This window comes from Artemia franciscana, chromosome 13 (genome assembly GCF_032884065.1).
Source record: "Artemia franciscana chromosome 13, ASM3288406v1, whole genome shotgun sequence".
In the NCBI taxonomy this organism is placed as follows: Eukaryota; Metazoa; Arthropoda; class Branchiopoda; order Anostraca; family Artemiidae; genus Artemia; species Artemia franciscana.
Genome location: NC_088875.1, coordinates 19,955,940 through 19,970,360, shown reverse-complemented (window position 1 = coordinate 19,970,360; position 14,421 = coordinate 19,955,940). Strand labels below are relative to the sequence as shown.

At 34.2% G+C, this 14,421-nt stretch overlaps 1 protein-coding gene across 2 annotated transcripts in view; it reads left to right on the top strand.

Moving 5' to 3' along the window:
• LOC136034628 (gamma-aminobutyric acid type B receptor subunit 2-like) overlaps positions 1-14,421 on the top strand; it is a 340,796-nt gene that overhangs the window by 135,052 nt on the left and 191,323 nt on the right. For both annotated transcript variants that reach the window (XM_065715928.1, XM_065715927.1), the window contains exon 7: positions 5,678-5,801. In XM_065715928.1, coding sequence (XP_065572000.1) covers positions 5,678-5,801 — 124 coding nt within the window. The remainder of the gene's footprint in view (positions 1-5,677; positions 5,802-14,421) is intronic.

Below are 14,421 nucleotides of genomic sequence, written 5' to 3'. Positions count from 1 at the left end.
ATATAACGTGCAATACTTACCTCAGGGTCTGTGGAGCGTCTTGTCATCTTAGGAATGATGGTTATTTGATTTTTTTTAATATTTTAAACAAGATGACTATTCTAAAATTTTGATCAGACGTCTTAAGGGAGTTTGCGGCATGAAAGGACATGGAAGTGGGACTGGTTGACCTTCGACAATTTTTTTTTTTTTTAATTATTAGTCTAAAAGATAAAATTTCTTTGATATGTAACTGAAATCATTTTTTTTCACTCCTTTTTTACTCTTGATTCCACAAAGAGTTTTACGAATAACCGTTCAATAAGGACACATCCTTTTATTGGACAGTGGAAACAATAACAAAATCTCTGGATATTTCTTTCACATATACAGACCGTCTTCAGTATATTTGCTGAAGTCGGTCACTGTATTTGTGATCGGAAGAGCCTGAGGCTTTGTAATTGTTTTCACTGCTAAATAAAGGATTTGTCCTTATTGAACTGTTATTAGTACGTCATGGAAAGGCACTTTGGTTTTAAAGCTTAGAAGGGACTTATTTTCCCCTCCTATGCACCCAAGTGATTATGAACTTTTAATATAATTTTTGTTGCGCGTGAGAAAGCAACTTACACGATTTTCCCATTTCATTCAGCCGATTTTAAATACTTGCTTGATTTTCTCCTTCCTACAAAAATCAAGCTGTTAATCATCTTCATCACTTAGCTCACGTAATTTACTCTAGTCAGCTTTACTTTCTGTTTGTGTAGAAGTGTGACTTTTTTGGAGATTTACAATTGGTAGCTAACTAATGGAAATTGGTAGCTAATTTACTATCAAAGGCTATGTCAATAAAAAGAACAGAAATCAATTAAAAAACTTTTTCACAAAACAAGTTTTTTAAAGGACCGACAGAACTCCATTAAACCGAAAATGAGCAGAAATAAAATTAAATAATCTACCACAAATCACCATCAATAAATAAATGAAACCCAAAACGAACAGATATTACAATAAATAACAGAGTCAAACTAAAGAAAAGGCAGAAATTAACACTAGTAGGACTCACGACCCCCATACCTTCTCAAGGGCAGAACATGATTTGTGCTTACTGAAAGAAAATATTCGACTTCTTTCATTTTTTAACTTGAATAAATGAAAGTATTAAGACGTTAAGGGATAATATTAAAAGAATTGACCATATTGAAACTAAGATCAGCAGAAACAAAAACCTATAGTAATTCAAACTCAAAACGACCAGAAATTACTATTAAAGAACAAATGAAACCGAAAACGAACAGAAATTAAATAAAGAGTCATAACAAACAAACATGCAATTTAAATGAGTAAATAAATCTTAAAACTAGTAAAACTTGTTTGTAATATGCAAATCGAGCTTAAAACGAACAAAAATTACTGCAAATAGTTTAGCTACTGCCTCTTCTCTAACGTGTATAAGTCTAAGCCTGCTGTGCCATTGGCGCTCTACTGAAAACGAATTATATTTCGAGTATTTTCTTTTGTACTTGTTATACCATTGAATTTAAAATGAAAACTACTGTAAAATAAGATCTTGAACTGATTAGCTTTCAGTAATTAATATGATTATATGCCAAATATAAACTCTTTTTTGTAGAGAAAATTATTGCTGTCTTGAAGAATTCTTCCATATGAGCCCTAATATGCCACCGGATCAAAACTTACAAAACTTACAAACCTGATCAAAACTTAAACTTGCCCCCGGGCTCTGGGGGTTGAACTTGGAGTTTTTATTTTCTGATTATTTGGACAAAAACAGCTATCTAAAAATTTGATCGGATGCAATTGGGAAAAAGAAGGCCTGGGAGGGGGGTATAGCTACTCACCGATCACTTTTGAGTCTTAAAATGGGAGCTAGAACTTTCACTTTCCAATCAAATGAGCCTCCTCCAAATTTTATATGACAAACCTCTTCCATAAATACCTTATATGCCATCAAGTCATAACATTTAATACTTGCCACTGGATTCTGGGGCTTTGTGTCCACCCCAGAGGTTTTGTTTTTTTTTATTTGGAGTATTTTGAACAAAATGGCTAATTAAAATTTTGATCGGATGCATTTGAGAAAAACAGGGTTTGGGGGCTATTTTCCCTCTCAACCCTTTCGACTCTCAAGAAAACACTATAACTCCCAATTTTCAATTGAATAAGCACACTCTGAAGTTTATACGATCACCCTTTACATAAAAACTTAAATTCTCCGGGGCATAACTTATAATTTCTTACAACACTTGCCCCAGGGCTCTGGGGATTTTGCCGACCCCGGAATTTTTTGCTATCTGATCTTTGGAGTGTTTTGAACAGAAAAAATATCTCAAAATTGTTATCCAATACAGTTGGCGAAAAGAGGACACGGGAGGTGCTAGTTGCCCTCCGATCACTTTTTACTTTTAAAAAAGGCACTAAAACTTTCGATTTCCTATAAAATGAGTCTCCTCCAAAGTTTATGTGACATTCCTTCCATCCAGGGCATAACTTACAATACTTGTCCCCGGGCTCTGAGGTAATTTGTCGACCCTGAGTTTTGTTACCAGACTTTTGGAGCAGCTTCAACAAAATAACTATCTAAAAATTTTGATCGGATGTATTTGGGGAATAAAGATGTGGGGAGCTACTTGCTCTCTGATAGCTGTTGACCTTTATAAAGGAGAATTTAAGTTCCAATTTCCAATCGAATAAGTTCTCTCTGAAGTTTATACTGCCATCCCTTCCATAAACACCTTAAATATCCTTATTAAAACCCTTGCCCCGGGGCTCTGTTTTTTTTTTTCTCAGAAGTTTTTGTTATCTTATCGTTCAACCCTTGTGAACAAAATGGCTATCTCAAAATTTTGGTCGGGTGTGTTTGGGGAAAAAGGGTGTGGGGGATTAGTTGCACTCCGATTACTTTTGATTCTTAAAAAAGGCACTAGAACTTCTGATTTCTAATCAAATGATTTCCCTTTGAAGTTTATACGAGCACTCTTTCCATATGAATAGAGTCTAAGAAAAATAACAACAATAATAATAATAATAAAACACCGAAGCCTTATGACCTCTAATATATGAAACCCATCAACGCTATCTAGCTTGATTTGTATAGTTAATTTAAGTTTTAATTGTTTAAAGGTTCATTTGTTCATTTGTATTATGCCTATTGTATGTTTGTTTTCTAAGATTCTTCATTTAATTTCTGCTCATTTTGGGTTCACTTATTCTTTAACAGTAATTTCTGATCGTTTTGAGTTTGAATTATTATAGTTTTTCATTTCTGCGGTCTTAAATTTAATTAAATAAAAAAAACTAGTTTTTTTTAATGTAAGTAAAGAGCGAAATTGAAACTTTAAACGAACAAAACTACTCTGTGTATGAAAGGGGATGTTCCCTTCTAAACGCCCCGCTCTTTACGCTAACGTTTGACTCTGTCTCTCAATTCTACTTTATTAAACAGTAAAAAACTTTAGTGCAAAGAGCGGAGTGTTGAGAAGGGAACATCCCCTATCATACACGGAGTAATTTCTGTTCGTTTTAAGCTTCAGTGTCGCTCTTTACTTTCAGTTAAAAAAACTAGTTTTTTTAATTTAATTTCTGAACGTTTTTGAATTAATGCATGTTTGATTTTGGCTCTCCGCACATAAATTATCAAAATGAAATTTTTATATTAATTCTTTTTTTGGCTAAATGGTTTTCTCTTAGTTTTGATCAGACGATTTTGAGAAAGAAGGGGTGTGGAAGGAGGTCTAGTTGCCCTCCAATTTTTCGGTTACTTAAAAAGGCAACTAGAACTTTTAATTTTTAATAAACATTTTTATGAGTAAAAAATATACGTAACTTAAGGATTAACTTACGTAACAAACTTCTATATTCTTATCTTTTTATTATGTATATGAGGGGGTTTATCCCCACGTTAATACCTTGCTCTTTACACTAAAGCTTAAGTTTGTCCCATTTCTTTAAGAATGACCCCTGAATCAGAAAGGCCGTAGAATAAATAGTTGAAATTACTAAAAACACTTTAGCATAAAGAGCGAGGTATTTAGGAGGCGAAGAACCCCTCATATACATAATAATATCTGTTTGTTTTAAGTTTTAATGCTACTCCTTACTTTCGATTGAAAAAAAACTTTTTCATGTTTATTTTTCATTGTTTTTTTTTCATAGTAATGCTAGGAAATCCTTCGCCCCTTTCATTGAATCTCTCTTCTCCCATGACATATTCCTCCAAGGAAAGATCCTCCCACATAGCCACACCCCCTCAACCCCCTCCAAACCAAAAAAGTCCCCCTGAAAAACGTCTGTACACTTCCCAATAACCATTACTGTATGTAAACACTGGTCAAAGTTTGTAACTTGCAGCCCCTCCTCCGGGGAAGGCGGGGGAGTAAGTCATCCTCAAGGACATAGTTATTATGGTTTTCGACTGTGTTGAACAAACTGACTATCTCAAAATTTTGATTTGTTGACTTTAGGAAAAATGAGCGTGGGAGGGGGCCTAGGTGCCCTCCAATTTTTTGGTCACTTAAAAAGGGCACTAGAAATTTTCATTTCCGTTAGAATGAGCCCTTCTGCGGCAATCTAGGACCACTTGGTCAATAAGATGAACCCTAGGAAAAAACAAAAACAAAAAACACGCACCCGTAATCGGTCTTCTGACAAAAAAATACGAAATTTCACATTTTTGTAGATATGAGTTTGAAACTTATGCAACAGGGTTCTCTGATGCACTGAATGCGACGGTGTGATTTTCGTTAAGGTTCTATGACTTTTAAGGGGTGTTTGCCCCTATTTTCAAAAATAAGGCGAATTTTCTCAGGCTCGTAACTCTTGATAACAAAGATTAAATTAGATGAAACTTATATATTTAAAACCAGCATGAAAATCTGATTTTTTTATGTATCTCTTAGTATCAAATTTCTGTTTTTTTAGAATTCCGTTTACTATTTAGCCGGGTCGCTCCTTACTACAGTTCGTTAACACGAACTGTTTGATATGACGGATTACTTTTCTTCGAAAAACTTCTTTTTCGGAATTTTTTTTTTTTTACTTAATTTTTGTTCGGTTTCGACTGCCAGAGATTCAAGTTTTTTGAAATTCTCTATTTCTAAGATAAGATAACCCCTGACAAAAAAAGGGAAAAGAAGAAAAAAGATACCAATAAACACATTACATGACCTTCCTTCTCTAGAAAAATACTAAATTTTGCATGCGTTTAGGCAAAAACCTGAAATCTATGCAATTTTTTCCATTTATTATTCCAAGAAAGTATTGTGGCAATGTGGCTAGGAATTCGTCAAACATCTTAAGTTCTTCATCTTGAAACTACTGCCGACTTGTTTAACGGCTTACACGAAGCTTTCCACTCGAAAGTAGGAACATGGTTCGTAGAAATGGAACCTTGGCAAAACAACTATGATATTCTTCTCTGACACAGGCTACACATTTACTTCAGCATGCAAACTCTAGGCTCTGACTTAAGGACATGAGAAAATTCCAAATGTAATATCATGTATATCAATCCAGCCTAAGGTACCCAGCTTTCTGTAAAAGCCAACTAGGTTTGACTCATATCACGTTCTTGCAATAAACTGAAATTACTGACAGAGGAAAAACAGGACAGAATCAAGATGTTACTTACGTTTAATTTTAAGATTTAGTATTTTACTTACATTTGTATTTTATTTAGGATGAGACAACGCCATTCACGAGTTTATAGGAATCAATCTCTAGCAGACTTTTCATACCGAAGTTCATTTTGGGAAAAATTGTTCCTTGATGCTTTAAGAACAACATCATTTAACGGAGTCACGGTAAGTTCCTCGTGTGTTATTGCTTTTTAATCGATCTTCATATTTGGCCAAACCTAAACGATAATTTATGAGGCGGGAAGACACGAGAATCTGCCAGGGCTTAAGTTTAATAACACCATAAACATTTCCATAACGCCCTATTATTATCGGAAGATTTATATATGGACAGAAAAAAAAAGTCAGGCTAGTACATTTAAAGGTAAACAGAAAAGTGTGGACAAAACGGGATGTGGAAAACATTCAAGTTTAAGTAGGGATTTTTCAGAAAAATTAAGATGCAACTATAAAAAATCGAAGATACCGTTTTGAATATTTGTTTTCCTTGGTGATTCTGTCCTCTGCAACGCGCTCTCATGCAAAATAGCCGAATAATCAAAATGGAAACTTGGGTAACACCAATCCAATTAATCTGGGAAAATATTGAAATTGAGAAAGGATGATTGCTCATAAAACAGTTTTTTCGTTGCAATCAATGGTAATGGTCAAAATAACTGTTATTGCAATATAAAGCCTATCTTAAAAAAAAACTACTTTGCAATGTCAGTGGAACTTTGAGTTTATTTTAGAAGTATAATTTAATCTTGACTCTATGAGTTAAGATTCAGGTTCTTTCATTACTATCTAGATTAGCATCAATTTAATCAAACAAGTAAGACCAGATCTTATGCCATGAAATTTATGATCAAACGGCTCATGAGTACGAAGCGACTCGGCTCAGTGGTAACCAAACCTCTAAAATGGGGAGCATTGATATCAATAGATGCATTAAAAGAATTGATTTTTTAGGCTGATTCCTAATATTTAAGATTCATTTAGTTTAGTGTTATCCATCAAAAGCAATGAGCCTAAAAGAATTTGACTGATTCCCGAAAAAAGGAGAAAACCCCCTAAATATGGAGTGAAATTAATGAAAAGCACACCATCAGGTTCAGTCTATCAGATAATCCTACAGTAGAGGTTTCCAGCTTCCATCTATATAAACGTGGAATTCTGAATTATTTGAAAAAAGAAAGATCACGGGTTAAACGTGATTTAAAAGTTCTAGTGACCTATTCAAGTGACCAAAAAGAGTGGTAGGCAACTAGCCCCCCTACTACGCCTCTTATATCCCCCACAGTCGTCCAATCTTAATTCTGTCATTGCATTTTGTTCAACATAGTTGAGAGATTAATAACCATGCCTTTGGGGATAACCTAATCCCCCTCCCAGCTCCTGGGGAAAGGGCTGTAAGTTATGGAATTCACCCATTGCTTACACTTAGTATTTGCTATCGGGTGGTATACAGACATTTTTCGAGGGGAGGGCCAATTTTCCACGGGGGGAATTTTCCGTAAGGAGGATAGTTTCGAGGGTGAAGTTTCCAGGAGAAGTTTTGCTGCAGAAGAATTTGCCAAAATTCGTTTGTCAAGTTATTTTATTTGTCTTACTTTCTCTTTGTCGACTTAGTTTTACATGTGGGGATGTTCAGAGGAATTGTTCGGAGGAATTTTCAGCGGGGTCGGAATTTTCAGGAGATTTTTTCAAGGGAGGAATTCCAATCGGGGATTTTCAAAATTTTCTGTAAGATCAACTTTCGAGGGGGAGGGGATTTTCATTTGAAATATTCCACGGAGGGAGGATTTCTAGCATTATCTGAAAAACAATCAGAAATTAAAGTCTTTTTAAAATAAAAGTATGCTAAGAAGAATTTTTCAGTCGGAACCATCCGCAAGAAATTTTTTGGGGTGAATTTTCTGCGATGATGTAATTTTCTGAGGTAATTTATTGGGGGGGGGGGGTGATTTCTATGGGAAGAACTATCCATGGAGTAGTTTCGCACGGAGGGGTAGTCGATTTTCCAGCATAATTTGATCTGTTTTTCCTAACTCTCCTGAAACATAAGAGTCGCTGAATTATAATAAGCAGCTTTGTTGAAAGTACTAAACAACTTCAGCGAAAGGAGTGAGGTATTGAGGAGAGGGAAGCCCCCTTCTTGTATGGATTAATTTCTGGTTATTATAAGTTTTCATATTACTCCTTACGCGTGTTATGTTTGATTTAAATAGACAAAATATTGGCTGCTGTTATGGGTTGATTATTTTGAATACACCAAGTGGCGTATGCCTCTGTGATGCTAGAAAGAATAAAGTGTAAAATCCCTTTGTCACATTTTTTTCTTTTTCTTCGTCCCTTAGTCTATTTATTATGCTTTTTTTCGCGCATTATTTTGTGTAGGGTTTTCAGTGCTAACATTGCACTGTAACATGATAAGCTATTATTATTATTATTTTTACAAAATTCACTATTTGTTATGTCCTCACAAGTGGATAATAAACGATTATATTATCTTATTCTACCTAGAAAATCTCCTCAATTTTCAAAATAGATTTTTAAGAAATCTACAAATTAAACACGGTAACATTTGATTTTTTTTCCTTTTTCCCTCTACCAGTGATTTCAGTTTATTGCAAAAAAGTGATATGAGTGTAAGCTAGAGGGCATTTACCGAAAGTGGGGGACCTTAGACTTGGATTGATATGCATGATGTTACATTCGGAATTATTTCTTGTCCATAAGCCAGAGCCTAGAATGTATTGGCTAAAGTGAAGGTGTAGCCAGTGTCAGAGAGGAATATCATAGTTGTTTTGCCAAAATTTCGTTTCTACAAGCCATGTCTCTGCTTCAAGGAGAAGGCTTCATGCTAGTGGGCAGCATTTTCAAGTTATACTTGAGACGTTTGATGAGTTCTTAGCCACATGGCCGAAATGTTTTCCTGGAATAGTAAATGGAAAAAAATCCGAAAAAAGCATTATCTCACTGTTCCGCTGCGTTGCCATCTACTTATGCCATCTGCCATCTTCTTCATTTTCTGTGTTTGAGACTAAGAGAAGGGAATACTATTTCACAGGCCTCCTAAATTTCAAGTGTTCCTATCTTAACTAAAAAATATTAGAAAGCTGGACAACAGTAAGAAAATCAAAATTAAAACTACAAGAAAGACAAAATTCTATTTGAAGCTGAAGAGCAGATGAATGCATAATACATCGTATTTTTTCGTAAAATCACTATATTAGATATTTTGAGGCCTGACAACTTCTTTGTTGCAGTGCATACTGGAACAAATTGGATTATGAATGTTCGAAAGTGAGTTAAATCCTAATTCATTGTAAAAGTGAGCTAGAGGCAAAAGTTAGACCCGTGATCCCTCCGTCATCAACGATGGAGATGAAAAAAATTTAAATGCTTCTTGTAGATCGGCAAAACGCTGCTGTGACACTTCAAATTGTTCTGGCAAAGTAAATTGAGTTGTAGCTGTTTCTTTTTCCTTTTGAGAAAATAAAAACTTTTCAAACCTTATGTGCATAAAATGAGAGTTCATTTTGTTTTCTCCTTTAGATAAATTTTCTAGGAAAACTTTCTTCAGGACAATATAATGAGCAATTTTAAAGTTAAACGAGGCAGAACCATTCGATAGGCAGGAGACGTGGTCTTCGGCGACAAGAGGCATTGAGCAATGTTGGAATCTCTTATTTTGTAGACTTGGGATTGAATTCTTTCCCTTGGGTTTTCAGACGATCAGAATTTCAGGATACAAGTTTCCCCAAAATCACCCTCTCCCTCCTTCACAGTTTTGTATTTCCCTTTTTCTAAGACTGCACGAACGTTCTTGTGTCGATTGCTTTTGATGGGTAAACTTTCCACTTAATTTATTTTACATACTTGGAACTATTATAAAAAAAAAAAACAGTACCAGGGGACCGAGCTTCGCTCGGTGAAAAGAACGACAGTTTTTTAAAAACTATAATTTCATTTTATTTATTCGGCAAAGCTTTTTCCATGTTTGTAGTAAAAATTATTCTACATTATCAGCAACAAAATTAAATTGTAATGTGCTTTTTGAAATATTTAGTGCATACAGTGATCTACAACAAAATCTATATATATAAAAATAAGTTGTCTGTCTGTGTGTCTGTCTGTCAGGTGACGTCATGTTTCTGTGTCGACTGACGTCATGAAGTTAGTTGTCGTCATTTTTGCTATGACGGTGACGTCATTAAAGATATTTAAGACATATATGTTCACGTAGAAATCTATTAATGTTTAAGTTTAAAATGACTGATGAACTTACAATGGCAAAAGCCGATGAAGATGCTCAAAGAGTATATGCCAAAAAACTTTACTGTTATATAGAGGGCCAAATATAGAGGGCTGATTCCCCATCCCTTACCTAACATAAGCTGGCGAAATTTGTGTAGACCATGGATGTAATATAAGTGCTAAGTATTGGCCCTCTAATTGATGAAAATTTATAGGCTTAATGGCAAAGAATGAAGATGTGTCAGAAAGATCCCCTAACATCAAGATTTATCCAGAGAATTTCTCCTAAAAAACATATAAACTATGACCTAAAATTTATTTTTTATTTTTTAGGCCTTTTAACCTTAAAGGACGTTTTAAGAGGTTAATTTTTTTGAATATCATTTAGTGGGAGAATGAGTAGAAGCTTACTTAAAGTGTGGCTTTTCAGGTGAATTACCAGTTGTGAAACAATATCATGCAAAGGTCGTGAAACAAGTTGCGCAACATTATCATGATAACCGAAAATTTGTTATTGCTTATATGTCACCATTCCAAAAATTGAAAAAAAAAGAATATAAACACCTCCTTCCAAAGGAATTATACCAGATTAACTTAGTCCAAGCGAGTGAGAGTCAAATATGGCACAAGCTCTTTTAATGATTGTATAAAAATGATTTCATTTCACTTGTTGATAAATAAGTCTTTCATCCACCCGTCCTTACGTCATTCTTAGGTCAGAACTAAGGTAGGTAGTCAAGGAACTAAGGGATCGGATTGGTTTGGACTGGAAAACCATAGGTTTCACCGTTTTACCTTGGTGAAACGACATACATCAGTCTGTTAATGAAGTCCAGCTTAAAGTTCAAATATGAAAATGATTTCGATACCAAGAACTTATTTTTTTGATTTTTACACAAAATATAATGCAATAATCGTATTCTAAGCCTGCCATTCTTTATCTCCCAATTTTAACGAGGAAAAACCTACATTTAGACCACCCTCTGTGGAACAGAGACTTTAAATCGCATTTCTGAAAAGCCTATTTTCGTTATCGTCAGAAATCTCTCTTATCACAGGATACGGTTGAAATTTATAATATCACCGAATATGGTATTAATAACGGATGGAAATTAAGTTTTAAAAATGCATTCCAAATGAAATTAAAGATAGACACTAAGACTTCAAATGAATACAAACTATCCTATAGATTAGAGAAGGGGTGCCTTCCCCTAAGCTCAATTCTCCTTAGGCTAAATATTCAAGATATTGAAGACATTATTCATAATTTCCATAAAGCACAAGATTAACTGAATTATACAGAGCAGGTGGATTAGAAATATCAAGCATAAAAAGTTGGCTTGAATGTTTAAAATAATGTTTACCTCGCCCGAGTAAAAATGTTTGCAAGCCCTTTTATAAATTAGAAAAATTCAAAAAAAAATCAAACCAATTGGCAAAATGATAAATTTGATCATGCGAAAGGATACCGTCCCTTTTTAGGATGCATATTTTCAAAGCCTTTTCATTCTAGTTCATTCCAGTTCATTCCAGTTCCAGTTGATATAGCTCTGATTAAATTTTTGACTTTTTTTGCTCAATGAAGTTCTTCTATTTCTTTTAAATTCACATAAACTAACTTAACCTCTTTTTCTTAATTGGGAGTCTCAAGGACTATCAACTGGTTTTTCATAGGATGATAGTGCTATACCCACAAGATTTCCAATGCAAATCCTAAGCAGTACAAGGGATTATAATCTAGGTTCACTGTACTGGCAATAACACAAAGTAGAGGCTTTGGCCAGATCCCAAAGGATCAAACGTTATTTACTGGAAAGGAACTGTTAGGTTTAGAAATTGTACTTAATTGGTCATATACAAACAATGATATGACGTTAATTCTTTTTATTTGTCACAATATATACATGTGTCCACTAAATTATGTGACATTAGCTGAACCACGCTTATTGGCATAAAAAAGGCTATAAACGGTAGCAAATACTTCAGGGGAGCTATTTTATCTAATAAAGTCCATGTTTTTTTTTCGTTTGTTTTTATTCCAGCAGGAAAGGACAAAAAATTTAATATAAAATCTCTAGCTGCTAGGTTCTTAGGGGGCTGTGAGGTTGAAATCAAAATGTGATTTTAAAATAGAACAACATAATAAGTAACAAAACAAATACAAAAACCGACAATAATAACCACAGTTGGTATATGGTATTTTATTTTCATCTCATTTCAAAAAGTTTAGAATTCCATACACGTCAAAGCTTAGGATAAAATGATCTAGATTTTAAAAATAAAATTCTGTTATTTTCATTGAAAAGTTGCTTTTGGTATTTTAATTGAAAACATTGAGAGAAGCAATATAATTACCACCCAATATTTTGATAAAAAATCTTTCTCGCCTCACCATTAATTTTTCTGAATTGACATCACTGATGATGAATTGTGTGCTATCCGATTTTTAAAGTTCATAAGTCATTATCAAAATCTTTGAAAATGTGATACCTGAACTTTCACAGTTTTTAAGTGAAATTCTATTTTTTAAGTCACTCAAAATCTATGGCTGCGTCTAAATATACTGGCCAACTTGAAATTACTATTAAGACGTTGTAATAAAAACAAGCACTTTTTCTGCCAACTTATTCTAGGATATACTTAAATCATTTTCCCGAAAAATAATATCTGCTTTCAAAATAACTAGCAACCGGAAAAAAAAAAATTCAGCCGTCCAAATCTATAATAAACGGAAACAAGTCCGTACATGTGCTGGAAAGGTAATTCGATAAGTTTACACACATTCTAAAACATGTTTGTTTGGTATTCAAAGGTTTGCATAATAAAAAAAAAATAATTAAAGACAACTAATAATAATCCATCTGGGGTACTAAGAACATCATAACAAAATAAAAATTGCGGCTGTAATGTACAAACTTACAATTTACACGAAAAAGTCAGCTGCACTGTTGAATTTAGAAAACCTGTCTAAAAAAAGTTTTTTTCAACTGAAAGTAAGGAGTGACATTAAAACCCAGAACGAACAGAAATTACTCCGTATATGAAAGGGGCTGCCCCCTCCTCAACGAGCCGCTCTTTACGCTAAAGTTTGACTCTTTCTCACAACTCTACTTTTTAAAACAATAAAAAAATATTACTGTAAAGAGCAGGGTTTTGAGGAGGGAACAGCCCTTTCATATATGGAGTAAATTCCGTCTGTTTTTTAAAATTAAATTTCTGAACGTTTTTGAATTAATGCGTGTTTTGATTTCGGCTCTCCGCATATGAATAATTGAAACGAAATTTGCATATTAAGTCTTTTTTGCTTAATGGCTTTCTCATAGTTTTGATCGGACGATTTTGGGAAAAAGGGGTGGGGGAGGAGGCCTAGTTGCCCTCCAATGTTTTTGGTTACTTAAAAAGGCAACTAGAACTTTAATTCTTTTACGAACGTTTTTATTAGTAATAAATATACGTAACTTACGAAATAACTTGCGTAACGCACTTCTATATTCGTATATTTTTGTTACATAGATGAGGGTGTTCGCCCCATCGTCAACACGTTGCTCTTTACACTAAAGCTTAAATTTTGTCCTAATTCTCTTGAATTAAAATGGAATAGTTGTGGGTATCAATTTATGGCTAAATATAGAAAGAAAGCCAAGACAGATAGACCAATTGAGTGAGAAGAAAAACCTGGCAATAATTCCCCCCTTATTAGGATTGTATAAAAAGAAGTTTAGTGCATTTGTTAATAGATATGTTAATATATTATCCCCTGAATCACAAAGGCCGTAGAATAAATAGTTGAAATTACTAAAAATACTTTAGCGTAAAGAACGGGGTATTTAGGAGGAGATAAACTCCATCATATGCGTAATAATTTCTGTTCGTTTTAAGTTTTAATGCTGCTCCTTACTTTCAGTAGAAAAAATTTCTAGATTTATTTTTTCACTGTTCTTTTTAGATAATACTAGAAAATCCTGCGCCCCCTTCACAGAAATTCTCCTCCCCCTTGATAAATTATCCATGGAAAGATTATCCCATCTAACCCCATCCCTCGGAACCCTTTCCAGCCGGATAAAATCCTTCTAAAAACGTCTGTAAACTTTCCAATAATCATTACTGCATGTAAACAATGATCAAAGTTTGTAACTTGCAGCCCCTCCCCCGGGGAGTGAAGGTGAGTAAGTCAACCCTAAAGACATAGTTATTATGTTTTTCGACTATTCTGAACAAAATGGATATATCAAAATTGTGATCCGGTGATTTTGGGAGAACAATGAGCTTGGGAGGGGGCCTAGGTGCCCTCCAGTTTTTTTACTGACTTAAAAAGGGCACTAGAAATCCTAATTTCCGTTAGAATGAGCCCTGTCACGATATTCTAGGACAACTGGGTCGGTACGATCACTCCTAGGGAAAAAGAAAATAATATAAACAACAAAAAAAACAAATAAACACACACCCGTGATCGGTCTTCTGGGGAAAAAAAAATACAAGCTCAAAAGGCGAAAGATTGACTCGATATGAGGAGAGGCCAGAGCTATAAATTCCACATTTTTGT